This window comes from Scomber scombrus, chromosome 8, assembly GCF_963691925.1.
Source record: "Scomber scombrus chromosome 8, fScoSco1.1, whole genome shotgun sequence".
Lineage (NCBI taxonomy): Eukaryota > Metazoa > Chordata > Actinopteri > Scombriformes > Scombridae > Scomber > Scomber scombrus.
Window position 1 is genome coordinate 16,684,026 of NC_084977.1, and position 17,347 is coordinate 16,701,372.

At 39.3% G+C, this 17,347-nt stretch overlaps 2 protein-coding genes across 3 annotated transcripts in view; one reads left to right on the top strand and one right to left on the bottom strand.

Annotated features, from left to right (window-relative positions):
• Positions 1-1,107: 1,107 nt before the first annotated feature.
• On the top strand, positions 1,108-5,437 carry ccdc181 (coiled-coil domain containing 181). 2 transcript variants are annotated; one of them, XM_062424532.1, is made up of 6 exons: positions 1,108-1,304; positions 2,599-2,709; positions 3,130-4,110; positions 4,183-4,329; positions 4,937-5,094; positions 5,265-5,437. In XM_062424532.1, exons 2-6 carry the CDS (start codon positions 2,608-2,610, stop codon positions 5,434-5,436), a joined length of 1,560 nt encoding a protein of 519 aa, XP_062280516.1. In that variant the 5' UTR covers positions 1,108-1,304; positions 2,599-2,607; the 3' UTR covers position 5,437. The 2 variants fall into 2 exon arrangements, with proteins under 2 accessions (XP_062280516.1, XP_062280517.1); XM_062424533.1 differs by lacking the exon at positions 1,108-1,304 and having other exon boundaries at positions 2,600-2,709; positions 2,850-4,110.
• Positions 5,438-7,292: 1,855 nt separating this feature from the next.
• Positions 7,293-17,347, bottom strand: part of p3h2 (prolyl 3-hydroxylase 2) — a 56,110-nt gene continuing 46,055 nt past the window's right edge. The window contains exons 4-15 of the mRNA XM_062424531.1: positions 15,907-16,038; positions 13,352-13,479; positions 10,490-10,579; positions 10,012-10,052; positions 9,757-9,848; positions 9,495-9,622; positions 9,222-9,317; positions 8,914-9,064; positions 8,476-8,593; positions 8,252-8,327; positions 7,640-7,780; positions 7,293-7,413 (exon numbers count right to left, since the gene is read on the bottom strand). Of these exons, the coding sequence (XP_062280515.1) occupies positions 7,321-7,413; positions 7,640-7,780; positions 8,252-8,327; positions 8,476-8,593; positions 8,914-9,064; positions 9,222-9,317; positions 9,495-9,622; positions 9,757-9,848; positions 10,012-10,052; positions 10,490-10,579; positions 13,352-13,479; positions 15,907-16,038 (1,286 nt within the window). The 3' untranslated portion in view covers positions 7,293-7,320. The remainder of the gene's footprint in view (positions 7,414-7,639; positions 7,781-8,251; positions 8,328-8,475; positions 8,594-8,913; positions 9,065-9,221; positions 9,318-9,494; positions 9,623-9,756; positions 9,849-10,011; positions 10,053-10,489; positions 10,580-13,351; positions 13,480-15,906; positions 16,039-17,347) is intronic.

Here is a 17,347-nt window from a genome sequence, read left to right on the forward strand (position 1 = left end):
CAGGACAAACGTTGCATTCAAGCACCTCTCACATGCTCCGCCTTCTTCGTTTAAAATAAAGAGACGAGTTCAAGTGGGGTTAAAGTCCTTTTTAATGTTTTTTTTAGTGTTCCTATTTTAGCCATCTAATAAAATTATAAGAAGTATTGTTTTATCTGTTGCCTGATTTGGTATGTTTTTACAAGGATACTAACTCTACAAGATAGGTAATAATACAATCTGACACACATTAAATCGGAGCGCATTTTATCGTTAATTTGCCTTTTTTCTTTTTAAATTTTTCTACGTAATTTTAATTTAATGGTTTAAAAAAACTCTTAAAAGAACACTGGCAACATTGTGAATCCTGATCTTAAAAGAAATATAACTGTTGCATTACAAGCCCAAACATTGAACAAAAATACATGTAAGCATTTAACATAGAATATAACTGCCCCGCATTAGTCAAAACATGCTGTTCCACTTTTGAAACAACCTTTGCTAAAGTAGGACGACTAAAGATTGCTTCAAATAAAAAAAATACTGTATCATTTTATGCACAAATACATCACAAACATAATTTGATACAATAAGGAACATTGTTTTAATCATTATAGTGTTATAGTTATATGATTTATGATGATTTATATTCTTAACATTGATTTTGTGTAAATCCTTTGTCACAACCTTTAAGTGGACTTCACAAGGGGTACTTCTTGTTTGACTATTTTCCTAGCCCCTTATGACATCACACCCACACAGTCATATGATTTCTATTACATGACACCCCTGCTTGGATTCAACACCAATCATGTTCGCTTTAATGTTGTAGAAAAAAAGATAAATGCACTGGAGCTTAGGTGTACATTCACTAATGTGGTACTGCAGTACCACATTAGTGAATGTCCCACATTACCCTAATCCACCCTCATTTTATTATAACTCATATGTAGAATAAACCGTGCCACAATTTCCTACAGGATTACAGCAGTTGTGTATTCTGGATGGTTTAAAGTATGGTGTTTTTCCTTGTGTGCAGCCTATACGGAGATTTTATGAGCTGCAAGCGAGTTTTGTGTGTGCATGTGTCCCGTATGCGCATGCGCAAGTAGTAAAGCGTGTTGTAGGTCTCTATGACGACGGATCTAATAAACCTTTTAGGGCTGTGGAGAGACTGGAAGCAGATTATGTGCACAGGTGTTACCCCGCAGACAGACAGGCACTGCGTGGTCCAGTTAGATGGAAAAATAGCCACCAAATAACCCGGCTGGATGCCTTCTTTCGCCGCTTTGAACTCAAGAATACTGCGCAAGAACCTGCTGCTGGTGAGTTGACCAACAAGCAACATTTCTTTCTGCTTTTTATTCCCAGTGGCTAAAACGTGTGCTTAATATGATTAATATAGGCGTCAACTCTGCCCCACACCTCACCATATTACTTCTATCGCTGTACTGTTAGTTTTTTAGACCACAGAACTATAAAAACAAACAGGATTATAATCTTTGTTAAACTCTGTTTTGTAATCTCTGAAAATGGTTATGTCACAACAGAAACATTGATTTGATTGGTACGCCTACAGTAAAGATGTTAGCAGACATGTTGGAATAAAAATTAAGAATAGTTGTTTACTGATGGCCCTGAAGTACTGATTTGTGTCCAGTAGGGACGACCAATCGCACAACACAACACAACACAACACAACACAACACAACACAACACAAGTACAGACTTGTATGACCCATATACATGCTGTGATGTGATGATGTCCAGGCTGACATTGGTGAGGTGAATTTATTACAACTTCCGTAAATTCACCTCATCTGCAAAGCAGGTTTGGTGATGTCCACATCATAGTACAATATACAGCTGTTTCATATTTATATTAAATTATGTTTCATTTTATTCAAAATATTTACTGTAATGTTACTGCCATTTGTTTGATAGCAAGGTATTTATTAAACAGTCTAAATATAATTATTATAATTCAGAGCACACACATTTTAATTAATTGATAATAAATTGTTTTGAAAGTGAAAAACTGTTTTTATATGGATATATGTGTGTCTGTGTCATTATGGATATGGAGAGACTTCATTAAATATAGATAATCCAGACAGTCAAAGACTGAACACCTTGTGCTCAATTTTTTTTAATTCTTTATTTTAATAGTGAGATTAAAACTTTGCATGAGTTATCTGTTTCTCTGCTGATTATTACCATTAGAAAATATAAAACATAATTTTATCAAATAAATCTAATTGAGTTTTGAAAAATGTCAGTATCCCTTCAATGACCTCAGAGTTATAATTACAACTCATACTTATACAAGAAAATGTTACCAAGAGTAGGGCTAAAAATGGGAACTTTGCTTTGAGGAAAGGTATATTGGTCACCAAAACAAAATAACTGATCTTCTGGGGACAATTAATATCATTATGGACATTGTCCCCATGAACTTAAATGTCAGTCAAGAGGAAATTGTTCTAAAAAAAAAAAAAAGTCATTCTTTGGAATAAACATTCATAAGAAAGCTCTTAAGTTATGTGGCTGGTAGATGTTGACATATTTTGCTATGAACTATTAGTTATGACTCATGTTTTGTCTTGGATCCTCTCCCAGTGGTAGATTATGACTGAGGTGGTTCCCACAAAGTCCCAGGAAGAGTATGAGGACGACTTTGAGAAGGATCTAGACTGGCTGATCAATGAGGAAGGTCGGAGCGAGGACCAGGTAAGTGAGTCCATCAGACAGACTGATTACATCTCCATTATCACGCTTTATTTTTTTTCTTCTTTTTCTTATTTAATCACCCTGCTTCTATTTTTTTATCATGTGAAACTGAATTTGGCGTGTTGCTCTACTTACTTCAGGCCGGGTGCTGAATGGGTCCCTGCTCCATGAAAGTGTGACAGTCAATAGTGTTGAGTTACCCGAGCTGGCATATCTCACTGCTTGCATGTGAAACCTTCTCTGTTGACATACAGTGACATACTTTCCCTCTGTGCCACTGCAGGATGCAATATTGATGAACACACTTACACCTGTCTGTTATCACACCAACATGCCTATTTACCTACTAAGTATTGACGTTGCTCTTTCATTTGCATTCAAACCTAATTAATAAATGTAGCTGTCTTTTGCACCCCACAGGGTCCTAACTATGAGGACATAGAGGCAGAAATTGACAAAGAACTGGAGGAGGATGAGAAGCATCAAAGAATGAAGCAAAAGGAGAAAGGCAATAAGGCAGAGAAGAGTGGCAAAAAAGCAGAGGAGGTGGAGGAAGATGAAGAGAGGTGGCCCTCACCTATGGAGCCACTGGAGTACGACTCAGACAGAGACAGCCCAAATAAGTCATTACCTATAGTCCCACCTCCTCCGGGGATGGATGAGCAGACAGAAGAGGACAAAAAGTACATTCTTGAGAAGATCCAGCAGGCTAATCGAGAATTGCAGGATCAGGAAGCTCCGGATATGACGCGACGCAGGCGGCTGCATTTTAAAGATACGCTGGTGGACCTGGTGGTGCCTCCACTGCAGTTTGAGAAAGATGTTAACAGTGAGGTGGAAAGGCGAAAGGACAACAAGCATATAGTTCAGGATGCAGAGGAAGTGTCAGGGAAACTGTCTAAGCTAAAACTTTCCCCCCGAGAGGAAGGTGTAGGTGGATCTGGAGGATGTGGAAGAGGTGACGAGAACTGTGAGAGAGGTCAGGGAATAAAGGAGAGCAGAGTTCTTGTAGAAAAAGATGGGAAGTTTGATCTGGTCAACCTGAAAGAGGTGGAGAGTCAAGGCCTTCTCCCTCCCATAGCAAGCAGCTACAGCTCCCTGGAGCAGACTGTGAGCCCCAGTAAGATCCACAGTTCCTTCTCCTTCTCTCCTCATTCCCTTGCTGGCTCTTTCCCCTTCCAGCAGGCCATCAATCATCTCCAGGCCCCGAGACCTCCAGCAAAGCCCAGGAACAGGCCCAGCTCAGCCAGCCACAGCCAGAGAGGTAGCCAGAGGGGAACTGCCAATCGGCGGGTGCAATCAGCCACTGGGACTCCCTGCCAGGCCACCTACACCCTCTCCCCCGAGCAGAAAGAGGTGCTGCAGAAGATCCAGGAGAGGAAGGAGAAGCTGACCAGAGAGGTCGGAAGGAAGTGATTATATTTCCACTTTAAGGATAGTTTGTTACTTGAATTACTTGTATTTCCTTAAAAGGCAGAGCAGAGGAAACTCGAGGAAGAAGAGCAGAAGAAGCGGGAGAACGAGCTGGCGTTCAAGGCCTGGCTGATGAGGAAGAGAGAGCAGCTTCAGGGGGAGAGAAGGATCCACCGAGCCCAGGAGATGGAGAGGATGAGTTCTAAGGTATGGCCACAAGGGGGCACTCCAACCTGCCAAAACACAGTATAAAGAAGGATTCAATGGTTGGACTTTAGCTAGAATAAGGCAATAAGGCCTTATAAATTATAGTGATTTTTAGTGACAAGTTAGCTGCAATAATTTTTTTGTCACTAATGTTATGAAATGTGTCTGGTGTTTTACAAGAATTAGGTTTTTAACACAGGAGCTAAAACCCTGCTTGAGAAATCCCTGACAGTTTATAATTACAGGACACAAAATGATCATGTTAACTATTTCTTTGACCTGCTGCATTTGTGCTTGTTCATTTATTTATTTATTGTTTTCATAAAACATTTTATTATTATTATTTTCCATTTTGTCAAACTGTAGGTACTACAAGCAATGCAGTCACACACGCCATCATTCCTCCCACTACAGGCCACAAACAAACAAACAGAGGCATTTCAATCATATACAATGAGCCAAAATAATATTTTTACTAACAATCTAATATTAATTACCAATTAACTTTAAAAAAAAAAATTAAATTAATTTTGCATTTTCCAAATACAAGATACAAGGTGATTAAAAATGTTTGCTATAAACCCGCTTTTTCTGCCTCCTTGTGCAGAGGGGCCCCATTGACCCAGAGGAGGCCTTCAGGTTGTGGCTGCAGAGGAAGCAGGAGCAGCAGCAGAAGGAGAGACAGCTGGTGGAGCTGAAGAGGCTGGAGGATGACAATGGTTATCTCTTACGTAGCCGTGAGGAGTGTGAACGTGCCTTCAAACTGTGAGTTCACTTCCCAGTTTCGCAATCCCTTTTTATACTTTTCATTTCCTACAGTAATTGATTTTAAAATCCATTTAAATCAATATTTGTTACCTCAGCCACATGTAGGATGATGGGTTATTAATATTTGATAATTCAGTACGCTTAGTCCTCCTTCCTTCCTTCCTCAGGTGGCTGAAGAGGAAGCGGGAGGAGAAGCGGGCCGAGCAGCAGGCAGCTCGCGAGCACTCCCGCAGGTTGGTGCTGGAGGAGCGGCGTGCGCGACGCATGCGGGACCTGCTGTGTACGACCAGTGAAACCAAGCCATTCAAATTCACTGAGCAGGTGGCCTACCGCTTCTGACACGTATGCCCTCTGAATCCATACAGCCAGCATCACCTCATGAATAAAATCGATTAGATTTTAACCACAGACTGAACAACATAGTGGGAATATAAAGCATAGTTTATATTGTGTTCAGTTGTTGCTCGCTAGGTTGTTGCTTTATTGTTTCTATCTCTGAGCTACGTTAAAACACATTTCTAAAAAACAAAAGAAAACAAAGCAAAAAGTTTACCACAGTGACCTCTACTCAGTTTACTTGGGAAAATAATTCAGTTATTTCAGGTGTGATGAAATGTCTCAAGTAAATTATTTGTTACTGTATTTACCTACAGTATGTTTTGTTTAGTGGCAGATGCACTTTACTTTAAATGGACCTTTCATAAACGGCTTATACAAGAGCTGAAACATGTATTACTGTATGCCTTTTGACAGAGTGTGTTTGGTTACATAGATACATATATAAAGATATATTAAATTATAAAACAGATGACTTCAACAGAAAAAGACAAATGTGAATGAATAAATGTACAACATTATATATAGATATTGGATGTAATATTTTTAATTTATAGCAATGTACACATACATTTTTTGTGCTACAGCATTTCATAATTAAATATCAGTGAAACAAAAGTGGCCAACCTCATTAAATGACAGGACTAAGTTTCTGGTTAGCAGTTTGAATCTATGTAGAAAAAACAAAGCTACTCTTTTATATTTTTTTCCATTGGATTTACAGTGCACGACTCGGCCTAACATCTGTGTCCTCAACAAAAATATAAAGAATTAAAAGACCGTAGAAATATGTATTCCTTGAAACAGGAATGATTGACATCTTTTATTACAAAAGTTTCTTATATTCAATGCTGACTGTCAAAACAGCAGCTGTGAATTATTAAAAACACATAAATAAAAGTAACATATAAACACACGTCAGTGAACAAAACCAGTATTCTGCTCTGTGTGCCCAGATAGGAGGGGAGTTATTTATCACAATCATAACAACAACATCAAGAGGAAAAGTGGACAAGGTAGTGATGAAAATCAGGGTACAAAATTAGCACCAGCCACTAACCAAATGCTGGTAAAATATGGAAGTTGATTTGCTTCACTCATCGAACAAAAAAATAAAGGTAATCTACTGAGTGGCTGGTTAAATTTAAACATTCACTAGCCATTTGGCCGATGGACAGAAAAGTTAATTTTGCACCCTGACGAAGACATTTTCAGTTTCAGACTCAACACACAGAGAAGGACAGAGTGCATGATCATTAAATATTCAGCATATTAGAAAACATCTCTTTCTTAAATTCTTTGAATCAGATATCCAAATTAAAAAAACAGTGCACTGCCTACTTTAATAGAAAAAAATATTACTGGCACAGAAATGAAAAAAAGAAAAACTGTTGTTAATAAGGTTCGTAGCATATGTAACAGTACCATTTATGAAGATGGAAACTATTTTGAACTAGTGACCACTGAAATGAAAGTACTTGTTTAATAACTCTACATAATTTTTTAATAAAAGCCATTGAATGTGTCGTTCAGAACAAGGAACAAGAACCTAAACTCCACTGCCGTTCTTCTCTTTGGCTTCTTCACAGTTCAGTGAGATTACAGGTATGAGCACTCTGAAACAACAAAGCAATGTGAATTTGACTTTTTCTTAACTAGAGGCTTTCAATAGAAGGAAAGACAAAAAAAAGTAAACTCAAGTACTGGTGTGTAGAAAAACACGAGAAAAAAAAACACACAACTGGCAACACAAAAACGACAATATCTTGCACTTCAAACAGTACAAAACTAGAAATGTTCTGATTCAAAGGTCATTCAATAAATAGTTAAAATATATAGAAGGATTTCATTGAAGGAGGTGGTAATGGGTTAGGGTTTTTTCTGCTTCTACAGTTCATCTTTAGGGTTAATGCTGAGACCCTGACCCCACACAGACTGTGTGTCCAGTGCCTGGATCACCTCATCTGCCTGTAGTCTCTCCTGGGGAGGAAAAGGGAAAGAAATGACAGAGAAATAAGTTTGACTTTGATTAAGGGAATCTTATTAAGATAATATGCAGCTTCGGAGTCTGTTTGTCAAAGGAAAGTCAAATTACATTCAGATTGGAGCAGTAAGAACTACAATAAAGATCAACCTATATGTAAAATGACTCATCACCTTAAGTCAACATGGCTGCCAAACTAATTAAATTAAAGCAGGAGTTTACCAGTTCTCTGAAGAGTGGGTCCAGGGTGAACCACAGAGCCACAGCACACCTCTGCCCACTGGTGACGGCCTTCACACCATGTGGATTCTCCCCTCCTGATGAGAAACCCACCATCCTGCCACACTTGGGCTTCACTGATGCCTGGAAGGGATTGAGATTGTGCAAAGGAGGAGGTGAGGTTAAAATTATAGCTATCTAATCAAATTAGTGAGACAAAGACTTCATTATTTTGCTCTATTGTTAAACCAGATGTTTGCCTGCAAGTCGAATCCAAAGCTGATTACACAGTTTTTATGAGCACCCCGTTGTGTTTATATTTTGTTTGATTCTACCCATATGATGAGTTTACTCTGTAATAATCCTGCCTTTCAGTAAATAAACTGACCTCATATAACCTTCTTTTTGGTAAAAAAAACCCAACTCCCCCCCCAAAAAAACCCCATGTCAAATTAAAAGGCAAGGCTCAGAAATCAGTTTTGTCATTGGCTAATGTTGGAAGAATATCAAGTCTGTTTTTTCCATTCTTTCATAGAGATCAACCAGGCGCATTTGGTTGAAAATCATGTTTAAATGAATAAATCTGACTCTCATATTTCAGGAGAACCAGCTTACCGTCACTGTTTTGGCATCCATTTCTGTGAAGATGAACTCCCCACCTTCAAAATCTCCATTAAGATATAAAAGTGCACTAAAAATAACATAAGTAAAAGGGAGGTCAGATCAAATGCATGGTTACTGTATGATAATGACTATTATACATGTTCAATAGTAAGATACAGCTGCAACATGAATGATTATAATTCTATGTAACTGTGTTGAAAGCAGGTGACTCGTACCTATAGTCTCTGTATGTGTATGCTGGTGGCTCCTTCCAGCACTCATTGGCCTCAGGGTCCAGCAGACAGTTGTCAGCATGGATGGGATGGCTCAGGTCATTCCTGTGGTCTTGCTGCCCTGTTTATGTACAACCAACAGACACAAAAATCAACAAAAATACAGCCTTTCAAATAATATGTTAAATTAACACAGGAGGAGTTTTTATTCTTGGATCTTGCATTTTTCTAAATCTAACACCTTTATCACAGTATTTGAAACATCAAGGATGGCAGTAATATTAATTAGCTTTATTAATTTATTAACTGTTATGACTGCAGATAAAGTGCAGGAATTCATGCTTATTATATGTATATGTTGTCCTTGTTAAGAATATCAGTTCAAACCACATCTAATAACAGTTTAAGTGTTTTTTGGTGTCATCTCAGTGTATAAGTGACCTGTGATGGCTGTTCGGCACACCAGGTGTGTGTAGGAGAAGTGAAGAGTGGTGTTGAGCAGGAAGTAGGACTCGATAACGTGTCTCGCTCGCTCACTGACGTCATAGAAGAGGCGAGCGCTTCTCATCGGCACTCTGCCCTCATAGCCGTACTGCAGGGTGGGAAAAACAAAAAAAGCCACTGTAATATAACATATACAGTATAGGTGACACATTTTATTGAATATTGAATTGAATTTGGACTTTTTTTGTTTTATATCCACTTCTCCCCTACGGATGATCCACTGGCATGTGTTTGTGTTTATGTACCTGCAGCGTTTTGAGCACAGTGGCACCTTCAAACTTCTCATTGGGAGTGTGTGGAGACATCTTCCCTCTGTAGCCGTCTCCTGCGAGGGTGACAGCCTGTAAGACAGAATAGAGCCAGAATTAAGTTTCAACTACAGGCTCAAGGCTCACAGGTTCAAGTTCACATTTGTCAACAGGTACCTTCACAGCAGGGAGTTCGGTTTTTATTTGCTGTTCGTGACTAATCTGTTGATTTAACATGCCGATTTTATTAACGTTGTATAATTTCCTTACATGTGCCAAGTCTCTGAGCTCTGAGCACTCCTCCTCAGATATCACGTTATCCAGCAGCACCCGTTGACTCCCGTTCAAGGCCATAGAGTTCTGCACTAGCCGCACACTGTCATACACCAAGGGGCCACCTACACAGATCACAGAGCAGCATTTAAAGAATGCAACACGTTATGTTAACCGTGGTGGTCAGAAAAGATTTTCTCTTGCAGTTTAACTCCCCTTTAGCCCAACTCTGCTTACAGCCTCTGCAGCAACATTTTACCTTCTTTGAGCTGCTGTGAAACATCTGCAGTGACATTCTTTTTCTCTGAGATGGGAACGTACTCCATCCAGCCATCTGTACCAGAGGGAATCCTACAAAAAATGGAGACATTACATTTTGACAAAGAGGTTCAAAGTTTGCAAATTTTGAACATCAGTTATGCTACTGCAATCAGAATGCTTTGGGACCGAGGCCATGAAAAGACACACTGTTGTTCAATATAAAGTTACACAAGTTTTACAGTTTTCTCTTTACCTGCTAGAGTCGTCTCTTCCGCCTGTGCTGCCCCAGTAATTCTGCAAGAAAAACACATTTTATACTTTCCAAAGCCAGGAAGTGTTGAAAATATACAAAACCAAAAGACCAGTTTCCAGAAATGTTGTCCGCAAAGAAATGTATATATGCAATATCCTGTTTCCAACCAGCAAGTGTCGCTGTTGGCCGAGAGGACGGTGGTGTAGGGCGGCTGTGCCAAACACCTGTTCCTCTGCTCTGAGTCAGCCAGCAGCAGGGGCACATTATTAACACACCCAGCAGAAGATCTGCTCTGCATCAGAAGCATGTGGACGGGTTTACCAATAACTGCCCGTTAAATTACTCAATCTTTTTTTATTTCTGGGCAAAATTGAGAAGCAAAGGGAAGTGGTCTTTCATTATGTACATGCAGTCTTCTTTGAGGTTTTACTTATGCATGAAACAAGATTTGCTATAATGTCGTATTCTATTAACTCACCCCTTCAGTGAATGCCACACCCATGGTTTTGCTGCCAATGAGAAGCAGCTCCAGCTCATGTTTGTGCCTTCTCAGGTACCACGCAGCTCTCTGTGAACCAACACACACCAAAGATTTATGGTAAAGATTTAACAGTTTCCTGAGCTAGTAAGGTAAAGTCAGTGGAGGCATCCATGAGAGATGATGGTCTATGAAAATTATTGTAAAAAAGATATAGAAAAATACAAAGTATATTTGACAGCAGCATAAAGAAATGTTCCGTGTTCATACCAATATTCCAACTGAGAGGATTGGTAATCCCAAATGAATTTATGCTAACTGATACAGGAGAGACAAAAGGATGAATGGTTTAATAATTATTATCTTTCATGTATCAGAGCTCAAACTTTAAAGGTGACGGTGAAGGCCTGTGCTGGGAACCAGATCTGGTTCCTTCCGCTCTTTTCCCCTTAGTGCCAGGACTAATGGAGTGTGATGGCGTCTCTCTTTCTTTTTGTCCTCTCAGGGGGGCACTTTTATTAATGTTTCCTGCCTCCAGTAAAAACTTTCATAGAAGCAAAAAAAAAGTCTTGTATTTCTCAGGCCTGCTGTGACAACTTTGCATTAGGTTTGATTGTGGCAGAAAGACACAATCTACTGTGTAAAGAAAGTGACTCATACAGATGTTATTATTTGAATTTTACCTTTTCTCTTGCATTGAATAATTTTTGATTTAATATTTATTGTCATTTAATTTAAGGTGGACCTCAAAATTGTACCATGATATGAACTGAGCAGGACATCGTCTGAAACACATACTTGTCAGTGCTCTCTGATGGGCAAACTATGTACTGGAAACACTGTTTCTAAATTATTTTAAACATATAGTATGTTTAGTATATTTGTACTTTATTATTATTATTATTATTATTATTATTATTAGTATTACTTATCAGCCAACATATACACTAATTCTGTGTTTGTTTTCATTATGTATGTTGTTTGAAAAAAATACTTTTTTTTTTACACTTTTTGTGTATTTTTGTGTCTGTGTGTGAGAAGAGGAGTGATGGTTGAGATTGGGGCAATGATGGTGTGAAACCTGAGCAGTCAGTAGCATTTTACTTGTAGCAGTTTTAAAAAATCTTTTTCATCACTCTTAATACAAACAGTCCCCAAATTGGTCCAGAGACTTCTTTGGGCACTCTGACATGATTTGTACTCCTCCACAGTTCCTGAAAGGCAGGATTCTTTGGCAGGGAGACGGGTCGGGCCTGGCGCTGAGATCTAGGGCTCTGAAAATGAGCTCCCCAAGTGCTGGAGGGACAGAGAACGCAGAGAGGAGAGGCGATCTTTGGGCTAATGACTGTGCTGTAAACTGACGGGACAGGTAAGACTTGAGAGCTAGAAAAATGTGAGCTATGAGTACAAAAACACATGAGCATGAGCAGCAGCACATCAGCTCTCAAGCTCTCTTTATCATATGCAACATGAGCATACACATATGCAATGTCAGCCGCACACTGAGACATTCACACAGCCCTGCTGGGAAGCCTCGCTCGCTTTAATGAGTACCAGGCTTTCTAGGAAAAGGCGGTTGTGTAATTGGGACTTAAACAAGGCGCTGATTGACTTTTCAAAGCAGCTGATCAGAGTTTAGAAGAGACAAATTCTTGCAGTGGCTGAAGAGAAGCCAGACTTTGCTAATTTAATTTTCTCTACACATTCAGCCTCTAATTGCTCTGTGTGTTGTGAGCACTATGGGGCAAGGAAATAACGAACCCCCCAGAGAAAGAACTATGTTGTCGTAAACACATTGACGTAGCAACATTTGCTTAATACTTCCAGCTGGATGGAGAACATATAGTGCAAGTGAAAAGCAAACTTTAAGAGGCGACTCCTGCCAGGCGGCGAGTAGCAAGTTCGTCCAAGAAATACAGCACTCGGCCTGCTGCCTCCTGTCTACTCATTTTCCCCCAAATCCACACTTTCCCCCCCCGATCTCTCCTCCCTGCATACCTTCTGTCCTCCCCCGACACTCCTGCTTATATTATTGTAATGATTCTTTCACTTGATTTGCTCATTCTTTCGATTAATCGACCATAGTTTGTACAAAAACACAATGCCAGAGTTCTGACACTAACTGGTGTGCTGACATTACTAGTTTCAGCCATATTATTAGCTCACAATTAGCTTTAAGATTCTTTTAATTGCCTACAAGAGACTACATGGCAAAGACCCAGAGTCAACTGCTATCCCTCATAATATCTGCAGTAGACAGAATGAAGTCTCCTCCTATCCCACCAACTAGATTTAAAGGAGAATTGTGGTCCCTAAACTCTGAAATAACGTATTGTGATAAACTGACAGATTCTGCAGATAATTTGTCTAAATCTGGGGTAATTGTCTCCATGATGTATTTTTTAATTGTGTTTAACCTCTTTACTAAACTCTTTTCATACTTTTCACCAAACAGAGCACCATTTTCTCCTTCACAGTGATCTACTTATCCTTTCATTGTTTCACAGCTGTTGTTGTTTCTGTTTCTTTTCCCTCTTTCTCCCTCTTTTTTGCTTTATCGTAATCCTGCTCAGATGGCAGAGTGCATGTAGATTTCACACTTTGTGTTCTTGAGCACTTAACTTAATAAAAAATATGAAAATCAGCAAAAACAGACCACCACAAAACTTGTATGCCTCTAATAAAACAGGCCAGGGGTTCATCAAATGAGACCTTCCATCAGTTTCCAGTGGAAAGGAAGCCTGACATGTGTAGTTGACCTTCCTTAGGAACATCCTCCTGGGTATTTACTGTATCTCTCCTTCGCAGCCTCTCACACACATTTCTCTCTGTCCACCCTTCATTCACACAGCAGATCCTAACCTCTTGTGGTTCGCCAGTGTGTCCCAGCAGCTCTCTGTAGTAATCCACGTTGTCCATCATGAACTCATCTCCTTCATGGAATAACAGGTAGGTCAGAGCGCACTGCAGGGCCTCCTCCAGCATTTCCACTGGAGAGAAAGAGAGAGAGAGAGACAGAAAGCAGTTGAAGTGGTTTCGGTTTGTGGTTGACATTTGAACACAATTAAGGAATTAAGCTCACACACACACACACACACACACACACACACACACACACACACACACACACACACACACACACACACACACACACACACACACACACACACACACACACACACACACACACACACACACACACACAGCAGGCACAGATGTGCTTTCTTTTCTACAAAGCTCCACTGAATCGACTGGATGAACAGTGTGTGAATGAAATGTGGAAATCTATCTATCACTGCAGACATTCCAAAACCATTACCACAATGGAGCAAAAGCTTCACTGCGGTTGAGATAGTGGAAACTGCACTCACAACACACACACACACACACACACACACACACACACACACACACACACACACACACACACACACACACACACACACACACACACACACACACACAACCACTCTGTCTTAACGACAGAGAAATGTCAGTAATGAAGTGAGGCAAACATACATCAGGACCATCTTAAGCCGAGCTGAGCACATGCAAACACATTTTCACATACATTCATTCAAACAGAGCCACACACACAAAACTATGTATGTAACCCAGTACACACGTACTGTACTGCTCTGAACTACTGCCGTTAAGTGCACACACAAACACATTCTTTACTAGCTTGTAAAGGCATAGGGTTAACCAAAGACTTCCTGTCTTGGCTGAGGCAGCGAATCTACTGCTGTCTGCTGCGTGTTCCCGGGTCAATAAGAGTCTGGAGATTTGAGCTCATTCAAACTGAAAAAACGTCACTGAGGATTTATTTAGGAAACTTAAGCAGCTAAAGCACAATGAAAGGCTGTTGAGTGATGGCAAACTTCCACTGTAGCAGTGTGGCGTGCAGCCGCTGAGGAGTGTAAAATACAGGCTGCAGTGCTGCAGTGTGCAGATTACTGATTGGTGCCAAATTGTAATGGACTTAGATTTCTGATTTGGACAAAATGTATGTAATGAATGTAGATACTTAAAGGATAGGTTCACAGTTGTTTAAGTCTGTCTTAAAACAATGACCAGGTGAACAAATTAACAGTGTATGAAAGGAGGAGGAATGATTACAGTGGATTACAGGGAATCATATGTCAGTGTTAGTTTGGGAACCTGACGGTTGTTGTAGGACAAAGATGAATAATTATGACCTTATCCTTTTAAAAAAGTGAAATTTAGTGACAAATGTAATCAAAGTATGCTCGATATAAATGAATGAAGTAATCCTGCATTCCATCTTTAAAACATGACTGCCAAGTTCTAAATAATGTACAGACTAATTTTTAAGCAGTTAACACAAAAATGATGTAATGGATAACATCATTAATTAAATAAATAAATTCATGTATATTGAGAATAAGGTGGAAAAAGACAAATTACTGACTGCATTTAAATGTTTCCTCTTGCATATCCTAACAGCACGTTTTGTGCAGATAGACAACTTCTACACTTTTTTCCCCCACATCATAGCATGGCACATTTAGATCAAATACAGCTTACATTAAGTTATAATATTTGTAGTTATAAGATTCTCTGGTTGATTTGCTGACACTTGTATTGTTTTAACGACACATGCACAGTATACATGTGTCAACAACTGGGGTGCAACCGAAGAAGAGCAGCTGTTTCTGTTTAGAGTACACCAAAACCAACTTTATAGCTGAGAATAGTTTTTAAGAAGAAGACAGTTAAAAACATCTTACCATCTTTTGCACAATGCACATGTTTCCTGTAACTACTTTATGTGGGGGTCAAATTTGAAATGAATGAGTAATGATTTTCTGTGTGTTTGCACAGACCCAATGATTCACTCTGCTTTATAAGAGACACATGCTTATGGGTCATTAAGTATAATCTGGTGATCATACCACTCAGCACCCTGTCTTTCACAACTACTCTTTGTTGTTGTTGTGGAGAGGGACTCACACCAGCCTTAGAGTTCCAATTAGAGTCTGGATACACCCATATGCAGACACACAAACACAAACAAACACTAGATAATATCATTAATACTCCATTTGAAACAATGTGACACTACTAACAGGGTGTAGTCTACTGTTGATTGACATGACCCGTCAGCAGCTCTTTGTGGTCACTGTGGGTTCTTGTATGTGCATGTATGAGTATGTGTGCGTTTGGGTGTATGACCTATGGGTGTACCCATCTTCTTTAATCATAATTACATAGAGGATAGTCAGATAGATGTCATGTTTGGGAACTTGAAAAGTTCTGCCACATAGTTATAAAAAAAGTGGTTGTATATCTTAGAGGTGGTTAAAGACACAATCATTCATCACTGTATCCACTAAATAGTCTAAATATATGTCTGTGGGTTATTTAAAGACCATTAAAGACTTCAGGCAACCTACCCTGGTAGTAGGCAAACTGGAGGTAGTCGTAGTGCAGAGGCAGGTAGTTCTCCATGGGTGAGAGGCGGCCTGGCCGGGTGGCAAGGTCTCTCACACACTCGTGTTCACAGTGCAGCGCCTGAGTGAAGTGATCTGTAACAAAACGATATGAAATCAGTTTTCATCAACATAACTTTGAGATAGTAAGTTTGACATTTGGCTTCTTAATATTTGCTACAAGTTGAGCATCAGGTTAGGGGCCTCATACTAGCACTCACATTACGGATATAAGTGAAGTGAGGGTATTATTTTATACAACGTGAGAATAAAGCCCAAACTAGTTGTCATAGCACTTTATTTCTATTGTTTAGAAAACTAACTTGACAAACTAAATCCAATTTGAGGAATAAACTGCTTTACAACAAAAACCTACAATACCCCACATTGTGTTACAGCAAAGGTTTTCTGTTTTTGAAGAGTGTTGCTGCTTTTTTTAAATTAAAAAAAGAAATCAAACCAACAGTGGCCACCAGCTTGCATTACAGTGTTTAGATTACAGTTACCATTGTATGGAGTATGGTATATGACCATATTGCTGGGCCTGTTGAGTCAAGACTGTGGTCTGTTGCTAATTTAATGCACCAATTCAAAATGGCCACTATTACAAAAATGTCTCATGCTTACAACCTTTAACTCTGGTGAAATCATCTGTGTTATATCAGGTAAGGACCACTGTCCTTACATGCTTAAAGAATGACCCAAAATAATCAATTACTTGTTAGCATTTCAGACAGTCTAATGGAAAGTAATAGCAGCTAATCTCAAATTCTGAGGAAAGAATGAATCATTACACTGATGAAATGAAGTAATTTGCTTTGACTACGGCAGAACCTGTTTGGCATCAAGGGACAAAATATGTCTGAACTCAGAGTTGAAGATAGAAAGTGGAAAACAGATACTGACTAACTCCAACATGCCATTTCACTCACATCTTTATTTATGCAACATATATTGTTCAGGGCCCCACTGAGTGTTACATCAGCGTGTCCCAACACTGAAAATGATGAGCACTTGTATAAAACAGATGCTGAAACAGGAAATTACTATTTAAGCGCATCAGAAGTCGTAAATATCTATTGATCCCTTTTGGTTGTTCAATGTTGGAGGAAGGTCTGTTTAGGATTCATCTGAACACATCAATAGAATGAGCTGATGAGCTGTATCTAATCGCAGACAGCAACTCCAACATCATGTCATGCTGTTGCAGTGAGGCAGATCAAATGAATGTTCCCTTTATAACAGTGTAGTGCTTTCACGTCTTTGTTATTCCTTAGGTGGCGATAAATCCTGTTGTTTGTTGATCCTTCATTGAAGACAGATTAAACAGGGAGCTACATATCATTTCCTTATGTCGAGCCCTGTGAGGAAAGCCAGCAGACTGGGTTATGGCATGCTTTTCTGT

Excerpts from the sequence above, each read along its gene's own strand:
- ccdc181 (XM_062424532.1), top strand. The coding sequence starts at position 2,608 with ATGACTGAGGTGGTTCCCACAAAGTCCCAGGAAGAGTATGAGGACGAC. Across the intron at positions 4,330-4,936 it reads TGGAGAGGATGAGTTCTAAG|AGGGGCCCCATTGACCCAGA; the intron begins GTATGGCCACAA and ends CTCCTTGTGCAG. Across the intron at positions 5,095-5,264 it reads TGTGAACGTGCCTTCAAACT|GTGGCTGAAGAGGAAGCGGG; the intron begins GTGAGTTCACTT and ends TTCCTTCCTCAG.